Consider the following 9,033-nt stretch of genomic DNA (forward strand, 5'->3'; position numbering starts at 1 on the left):
GCTGATGGTGTTACCTAGTTGGGTAATGAAACGTCTGCAAGAAAACAACACAGCTCAGAGGGCACCAGGGGACACCACAATGACACGAACACATTAACTCACCTCTTAAAAGTTGAAAACGACTCTCAGAAGTTCTGCTTAGATTTGAGATCGACTCTAAGAAGACTTTATGATATTCTCACCATGATATCCTTACATCTTCCAATAAGAAAAAATTAAAACCTGAAGCGCGTTAGGCTAAATTTTAATGTTTGTTTTTTTTAATTTTTCAATTCACTTAACTGTGTTAACTTATTCTAAGTCTCCTTGATGTGTTTCATCTCTGTTTGCCGAAAAACCGTGACATTTCTGGAATCTACAGGAGCAGATTTATTGTTCTTCCTCCGAGTCGGGTACAGTAGTCAAGGCATGCTAAAAAAAATAGGGGGGGGAAAAGGGGGGGAGAGAGAGAAAGGGGAGAAAGACTGAAGCACGTTTGTAGGACTAGTGGAATTTGTAAAGCCCAGCAAAGCCACTTGATTGTTTATTTGTTTCGCTGAAATGTTTTGATGCCACCCCAATGAAAAAAGAAAGAGAGAGAAGAGAGATAGGGAGGGAGGGGGGGAGAGAGAGGAAGAGAGAGAGAGAGAAGAAAGAAAGGCAGGGAAAGAGAAGAAAGAGGGAGAGAGAGGGAGGGAGGGAGGGAAAGAGAGAGACAGGAGAGAGGGAGGGAAAGAGGGAGGGAGGGAGAAAAGACAGGAGATAGGGAGGGAGGGAGAGAGAAGAAAGGGAGGGAGAGAAGAAAGGGAGGGAGAGGAGAGGGGGAGAGAGAGAAGAGAGGGAGGGAAGGAGGGAGGGAGGGAGAAAAGAGAGGAGAGAGGGAGGGAAGGAGGGAGGGAGGAAGAGAGAGAAGAGAGAGGGAGGGAGGGAGAGAAGAAAGAAAGGCAGGGAGAGAGAAGAAAGAGGGAGAGAGACGAAGAGAGAGAGAAGAAGGAGGGAGAGGAGAGGGGGAGAGACGCAGAGAGACAGAGAGAGAAGAGAGAAAAGGAGAGAGGGAGAGAGAAAAGAGGAGAGAGGGAGGGAGAGAGAGGAGAGAGACAGGAGAGGGAGGGAAGGAGGGAGGGAGAAAAGAGAGGAGATAGGGAGGGAGGGAGGGAGAGAGAGAGAGAGGAAGAGAGAGAGAAGAGGGAGGAGAGAGAGAGAAGAGGGAGGGAGGGAGAAAAGAGAGAGGAGATAGGGAGGGAGAGAGAGAGGAAGAGAGAGAGAGAAGAAAGAGGGAGGGAGAGAAGAGAGTCGGGGGAGAGGGGACAGAGTCATTTTACTTACCTCAGATTGCTCCATTTCATCGATCTCTTCAACCCGACTGAGGTGAGGAGCTCCATATTTGTCACTGAGCTCAGCCAACGTCTTCGAGGCCGCCTCCTTTTCGGCGGCAATCTTCGCCTGGAACAAACATTCATTTGGTGATCTCTAGAGGCTGGAGATGATGGGACACACAATCCAACCAGCACGGAGAAAAAAAGATTCTCCTCAGCAGTGGCGTCACTGGGCCGAGATATCAACTGAGGGGCGGCCTTTCTCCCTCCTTCTCTTTAAATGGAGGGGAAGAGGGCTATAAAATACGGGTCTCCTATTGAACATAAAATCATGTCAAGGTGTCCGGCGTTTTTTCCCCTCCTCGCTGAGGCTGCCTCTGGTGAACCCGTCTGGTTCCTCCTCACTGGGATTACAGTATCTTTCTTGGGGGGGGGGGCTGAAACACGGGTGAGGGGCACTTCTCTCACCTCCAGCTCGGCCTGTCGTTTCTGCTCCTGCAGGAGGTCCTCGGCCCGGTCTCGCTCCATCCTCTCCCGGTCCCCCTGCTCTCGCTCCATCTGGGCCTGCAACCATTTCATGCAAGTGTTTCAGTTAGCAAAGAGTCCCCGGCTTGGGGCCGCTTTGGTTCAAATGACAGAGTTTGCATCAGAGGGGTATGCTTGTTGCACACCACGGGGGGGGGGGACATATGGCGGAAGGGGGACACAGACATGAAAAGAGAGATGGGAGCCCCGAAACTAAATTCTGACTGTAATGGGAGAGAGACATGGTACTCCTTCTGATCATGGCACAGAGGACCCTTTGCTAAGTGTTTGTGAAGGACACATCCTCATGATGCTAATAATGATAGAATAGAATAGAATAGAATAGAATTAGAACATAAAATAGAATAGAATAGAATAGAATAGAATAGAATAGAATAGAATAGAATAGAATAGAATAGAATAGAGTAGAGTAGAGTAGAGTAGAGTAGAACAGAACAGAACAGAGTAGAGTAGAGTAGAGTAGAGTAGAGTAGAGTAGAGTAGAGTAGAGTAGAGTAGAGTAGAATAGAATAGAATCAGAGTTGGAAGGGACCTTGGAGGTCTTCAAGTCCAACCCCTTGCTCAGGCAGGAAACCCTATGCCATTTCAGACAAATGGTTGTCCTATCTCTTCTTAAAAACTTCCAGTGTTGGAGCACAACTTCTGGCGGCAAGTCATTCCACTGGTTAATTGTTCTGTCAGGAAATTCCTCCTTAGTTCTAGGTTGCTTCTCTCCTTGATCAGTTTCCATCCATTGCTTCTTGCCCTGCCTTCAGGTGCTTTGGAGAATAGCTTGACTCCCTTTTGTTTGTGGCAACCCCTGAGATATTGGAACCCTGCTATCATGTCACCCCTAGTCCTTCTCTTCATTAAACTAGACATACCCAATTCCAGCAACTGTTCTTTGTATGTTTTAGCCTCCAGTCCCCTGATCATCCTTGATGGTCTTCTCTGTACTCTTTCTAGAGTCTCAATCTCTTTTGTACATCGTGGTGACCAAAACTGGATGCAGTATTCCAAGTGTGGCCTTACCAAGGCATTGTAGAGTGGTATTAACATGTGATCTTGATTCTATCCCTCTGTTAATGCAGACTAGGACTGCGTTGGCTTTTTTGGCAGCTGCAGCACACGGCTTCACTTATTTCTATTCCAATGCAGAGGCAGTTCTTGGTCATCCTTAGCCATTCTAATTTTAAAATTGTGCTTTCCCCATTTTTCTGGACAATCACACTGCCATATAAATGTTCTGTCTCGTGTCACTAATGACACATCGTCCAAGGCTAAGATCTGCCCAGCTCTTCTTGGCTACATTGGGCTGGTATAGATGCATTCCCTTTTCTCCACCAGCTCAATGTTATCCATCAAGGCTACTTTGACTTGTACTTTAGCAGTTGCCAGACCCCCAGCTTCCAAAGAGACATCTGGTGGGTGAGAATGGCTGCCTAGATCTTTCTGACTGGCAGAATGGGACCAACACTGGTTTGATAGAGGGCTAGTCCTTGGAGATAGGGGTGATCTGTTGCTTCTTCTGTTCTTATTCCCATTCCAGAAATTAAACCGGTCAGCCTTAGAAGAGATCAACCCTGACTGCTCTTTAGAAGGCCAGATCCTGAAGTGGAAACTCAAGTACTTTGGCCACCTAATGAGAAGGAGGGACTCACTGGAGAAGAGCCTAATGCCGGGAAAGATTGAGAGCTGGGAGAAGGGCGGCATATAAATTAAATTTATTATTATTATTATTATTATTATTATTATTATTATTATTATTATTATTATTATTATTATTATTATTATTAATAGAAGAAGGGGACTGGTGGCTGGATGGAGAATGAGGTGGCTGGATGGAGTCACTAAAGCAGTAGGCCTGAGCTTAAATGGACTCCAGAAGATGGTAGAGGACAGGAAGGCCTACGGGAACGTTGTCCATGGGGTCGCGATGGGTCGGACATGACTTCACAACTAACAACAAAGTCCCTTAGTTTAGTTATAGGTTAAAACTCGCCTTTTCCATAGTAAGGAAAACCTTGCTGGATATTGTTCCATCTCTCTAGTGATCTTGATTGTCAAGGTAAATAAAGCCAGGATATCCATCAATCACTTTCCTAATTTTTTCTTAATCTGCTTTATTCACAACAACCCCCCCAAAATTGATACGCTTTTCTAGTCCTTCAAAAATTGGAGGAATAAAGTATTTTAATGTGGCCAGGAACAATGAACCTCTATTTTAAACAGCATCACTAAGTCATAGACTGTAGTTACGTTTTAAAACAAAGTTGACTGGATGAATTTCAGCTCTCTGAACCATAATACAAGCTCTGGATTTTTCAAGGTGGTTAGTTGGGCTTAGCTTACATAATTACATATACCCAGGCTACATCTACTGAAAACAACAATAATCTAATTGTATCTTTGCTTTTCTACCTTTCTAAACTCCTAATCTTAGACAGTAGCTTCACGTTTAACAAAGTTCTCGAAACCCCGATATATGGGAGTAAACAGTGAATCAATGAATGAACGAATAAAATGAACGGTCAACGAATGGTAAATAATAATAGATTAAAAAAGATGTTGAGACTGTAAAAAAGATGCTGAGACTCTAGAAAGAGTGCAGAGAAGAGCAACAAAGATGATTAGGGGACTGGAGGCTAAAACATATAAGGAACGGTTGCTGGAATTGGGTATGTCTAGTTTAATGAAGAGAAGGACGAGGGGGGACAGGATAGCAGCGTTCCAGTATCTCAGGGGCTGCCCCAAAGAAGAGGGAGTCAAGCTATTCTCCAAAGCCCCTGAAGGCAGGACAAGAAGCAATGGATGGTAACTAACCAAGGAGAGAAGCAACCTGGAACTAAGGAGAAACTTCCTGACAGTGAGAACAATTAACCAGTGGAACTACCTGCCTCCAGAAGCGGTGAATGCTCCAACACTGGAAGTTTTTAAGAAGAGACTGGACAGCCATTTGTCCGAAATGGTATAGGGTTTCCTGCCTGAGCAGGGGGTTGGACTAGATGACCTCCAAGGTCCCTTCCAACTTTATTATTATTATTATTATTATTATTATTATTATTATTATTATTATTATCATTATCATTATCATTATCATTATCATCATTATTATAATAAAATGTTTAGTTCTTTGAAATGCATGTGTCTTTAAGCCACCAGACGTAGGCTCAGATAGGCAGCATGATTTCAGAGTAAAAAGAGGTAACTGTAATTGTTCTGCTAGATTGATACAGGCATACCTGGACATAATAATAATAATAATAATAATAATAATAATAATAATAATAATAATAATAATAACAACAACAACAACAACAACAACAACAACAACAACAACAACAATAATAATAATAATAAAGTTGGAAGGGACCTTGGAGGTCATCTAGTCCAACCCCCTGCTCAGGCAGGAAACCCTACACCATTTTGGACAAATGGCTGTCCAGTCTCGTCTTAAAAACTTCCATAATAACATAATAACAACATTTATATTTTATATTTACAAACCAGCTTTGGGAGCCTAATTTGCCTTGAGATATGACCTAGGGAATTGATTCACTTTAAGAAGATGGTTCAGTGGATGTTTGCAACCCTGCAAAACAAAATGTTTTAAATTGGGGAACCTTGCATTTTAGACCCACGGCCTAAAATATATAATCAGAAGACTTAAGCAGCCATTATAGCACAAATACGTACATCTTATTTTTTTAAAATAAAAAAGAGCACCGTACCTGTTTCTCTACTTCCAGCTTTTGTTGAATCAAAAGTTCTTCTTCTTTCATTTTTTCCAGCATTTCCACTTCCTTTTGAGCCTCCTCACGCTCTCGCTCCAGTTCTTCCCTGTCCAATTTCCTCTAGGAGTGCAATAAAACAAACATTTGACAGCTCCCACAACTGCAGGGCCTTTTAGAAAAGTGGGTTTTGTGGGTGGAAGTCGAGGGAACACAAGGCCAGCCCTGCATACCAATAGAGTAAAGAAGAATGGGAAAAGAAGACAAGCAGAAAAGACGTCAATTTTAGTTTCCAGGAGCCCCAAACTGGACACTTATAGGCAAAAGGAGGGATCCCATCCGTCCTTCCAAAGGAGTCTGTAGGCAGCGCCCAATCCTCTTGACTTTCTCCCTCTATTTTTGCCATCCTCAAAACACCGAGAATAAGAAGCAAAGAACATTATTTAATGTTTGGCTGGGCTTGGAGCCTGAGTAGCAAAATTCCCTTTCCTTCACCTCAGGTGAGGCTGAAAGAAAATGTGTTATGCCCCCCTCATCTCATCTGCAATGTATTTATGGTATGGGAAGAAAAAAAGAAAGAGAGAGAGAGAGAGAGAGAGAGAGAGAGAGAGGGAGGGAGGGAGGGAGGGAGGGAGGGAGAGAGGAAAAGGAAGGAAGGAAGGAAGGAAAGAAAGAAAGAAAGAAAGAAAGAGGAAGGAAGGAAGGAACAAAGGAAGGAAAGAAAGAAAGAAGAGAGAGAGAGAAAAAAGAGAGAGAGAGAGAGAAAGAAAGAAAGAAAGAACGAAAGAAAGAAAGAAAGAGAAAAGAGAAAAGAAGGAAAGAAACAAAGAAACAAAGAAAGAAAGAAAGAGAGAGAAAGAAAGAAAGAAACAAAGAAAGAGGAAGGAAGGAAAGAAAGAAAGAAAAAGGAAGGAAGGAAAGAAAGAAAGAAAGAAAGAAGAGAGAGAGAGAAAGAGAGAGAGAAAGAAAGAAAAAAGAAAGAAAGAAGAGAAAAGAAGGAAAGAAACAAAGAAAGAAAGAAAGAAAAAGAAACAAAGAAAGAAAGAAAAGAGAGAGAGAGAGAAAGAAACAAAGAAAGAAGAAGGAAGGAAGGAAAGAAGGAAGGAAGGAAGGAAGGAAGGAAGGAAGGAAGGAAGGAAAAAGAAGAGTAGAGGGAAGAGAAAATAAAGGAAGAATGAAAGGAGGAAAAGATGAAGGGAAGGGAGGAAAAGATGAGGGGAAGGGGAAAAAAGAACGAAAGGAGGAAGGAAAAGATGAAGAGAAGGGAAGGGGAAATAAAGGAAGATGAAAGGAAGAATGAAAAGAGGAAGGGGAAGGGAAAGGAAAGGAGAGGAGAGGAAAGGAACGGGGAAGGGAAGGGAAGGGGACAAAGGGTTATGAGCACACTACCTTTCCCCTTGAAAGATCTCAAACCCAGGAGTTCACAGTCCTGGTGAATCAGGCGCATGAGAACTCTGACTATCCATGTGAAAGAACAAAACCTATTTTCAGGACTTGAAAGAACAAGGGACACAGAGTCAGCTCTCCAAAACCGTCCACTCTGTGTGAAATTGCAGGGACCCCGAGGGGCCTTCAGAATTCTGCAGAACCCCCCAAAAGGAGACTAGAAGCCGAAATCCCACCTGCAGTTCCTCAATCATGTTCTTCTTGTACTTGTAAATCCAGTGGGCCAGGTACAAGACAGGATCTGCGGGCCGATGTTCCGCAATTTCAGCAAGGCCTTCTGCCAAGCAGGTGCCCAGGCTTTTCCTCAAGTAGGCGCTCTCCATGGCTGGCTCCCCAGTATCTCCAGATTAGAGGGATCTATGAAAAAAGAAAACAAGTTGAATAATAAATTAATGTGTACATGACTTTGTGTTTCCAATACCCATTATTATAGGTTGGTTTGCTGAGCCTCTGATCAAAACACTGAGAAGAATGGAGGAGGGGGAGGAGGAAGAGGGGGGAAGGAGGAGGAGAAGGAAAAGAGGAGGAGAAGAAGGAGAAGGAGAAGGAGAAGGAGAAGAGGAGGAGGAAGAGGGGGAAGGAGGAGGAGAAGAGGAGAAGGAGAAGAAGGAGAAGAAGAAATAATAATAGTAATAGTAATAGTAATAGTAATAATAATAATAATAACGAAGAAGGAGAAGAAGGAGAAGAGGAGGAGGAGGAGGAAGGAGGAGAAGGAGAAGAGGAGAAGGAGAAGGAGAAGAGGAGAAGAAATAATAATAATAATAATAGTAATAGTAATAATGAAGAAGAAGAAGAAGAAGAAGAAGAAGAAGAAGAAGAAGAAGAAGAAGAAGAAGAAGAAGAAGAAGAAGAAGAAGAAGAAAAGCAAGGGTGGTACCAATAATAATAGGTGCCTTGGGTGCAATCTCAAAACAACTGGAGCACCACTTGAACACCATCATCGGCATTGGCAAATTCGGCATTAGTCAATTGCAAAAGGCGGCCTTACTAGGAACGGCTTCCATCTTGTGAGGATATCTGTAATACCATCAAACATCCACATCTGCCTATCCCAGGTCCTTGGTAAGGACTCGATAGGTAGACTAAAATGCCAAATCCAGTCTGAACATCTGGCTGACTGTGCGATGATTAATAATAGTAATAACAATAATAATAATAGTAGTAATAATAATAATAATAATAATAATAATAATAATAATAATTTTAAAATGATGCCAAGATGGTTTTACCCTTTCAGAAATCAGAACCGGCCTGCAGGTGGGAGTCACTCCTAGAATCTGGAACCCTGTTCAAACAGAAAGCAAGTTAACTGCTATTTGAGCTCAAGAACCTGGACAGGCCACACCTCCAAAACCAGATCCAGGTTAATTTGAAAAAGGAGCTTTGTCAATTGGAAACAAACCACAGAACCTGCTCTTCTCGCTGCTCTCTTCCATGTCTTGGGAGAAGCTTTGTGGGTAGCCAAGGATGAAGATGCTTCTTTTGTATCTTAGCAACGCAGCAACACTACATCTCCCTAGACACACGTTTCTTTGGATTGGATTCTTCTACTTTACCCTCCTCCTTCATACAACCACATGTTTATGGTAGTAAGGTTGTTTTTTAATAAAAAGAGGTGTGGCTTTTACTATTATAATAAGCTAGAGGTTAGCAAAGTTTATATATTTGTGTGCCTTAGTTAGCGTCCATCTAACGTGCAACTTGTTGCTGCTGCAACTCTTTGCCTTGACAATTCTTTTAACAAGTTTTTCTAATTCCTAATTCCAGCCTGAGACTATCACCATTCACTGAAAAGCATTCTGTATTCGTTGAATAAAAGAAAGCAAATGAAACATAACAATATAAATCAAGGGAATAAAAGTGGATACGGTCATTTCCCTCCACAATAGTTCCAAGAATATATGAATTGGTATGGTGAAATATGTTGGGTTTTTTTCTCTAACAATTTATCTATGATATGTATTGACATAAGAGAACGTCTATCTATCTATCTATCTATCTATCTATCTATCTATCTATCTATCTATCTATCT

The 9,033-nt window shown here is 42.3% G+C and overlaps 1 protein-coding gene across 1 annotated transcript; it reads right to left on the minus strand.

Moving 5' to 3' along the window:
- Window positions 1-367: 367 nt before the first annotated feature.
- Window positions 368-7,340, minus strand: LOC107298983 (DPY30 domain-containing protein 1-like). Its single transcript, XM_015828341.1, has 5 exons — window positions 7,174-7,340; window positions 5,552-5,674; window positions 1,764-1,859; window positions 1,306-1,422; window positions 368-411 (listed from the first exon to the last, which is right to left on the minus strand). Exons 1-5 carry the CDS (start codon window positions 7,318-7,320, stop codon window positions 370-372), a joined length of 525 nt encoding a protein of 174 aa, XP_015683827.1. The 5' UTR covers window positions 7,321-7,340; the 3' UTR covers window positions 368-369.
- Between the last annotated feature and the right edge of the window lie 1,693 nt (window positions 7,341-9,033).

This window comes from Protobothrops mucrosquamatus, unplaced genomic scaffold (assembly GCF_001527695.2).
Source record: "Protobothrops mucrosquamatus isolate PMUCROS unplaced genomic scaffold, P.Mucros_1.0 scaffold4409, whole genome shotgun sequence".
Classification (NCBI taxonomy): domain Eukaryota; kingdom Metazoa; phylum Chordata; class Lepidosauria; order Squamata; family Viperidae; genus Protobothrops; species Protobothrops mucrosquamatus.

Excerpts from the sequence above, each read along its gene's own strand:
- LOC107298983 (XM_015828341.1), bottom strand. The coding sequence starts at position 7,320 with ATGGAGAGCGCCTACTTGAGGAAAAGCCTGGGCACCTGCTTGGCAGAA. Across the intron at positions 1,860-5,551 it reads AGCTGGAAGTAGAGAAACAG|GCCCAGATGGAGCGAGAGCA; the intron begins GTACGGTGCTCT and ends AAATGGTTGCAG. Across the intron at positions 1,423-1,763 it reads AACGACAGGCCGAGCTGGAG|GCGAAGATTGCCGCCGAAAA; the intron begins GTGAGAGAAGTG and ends TGTTTGTTCCAG.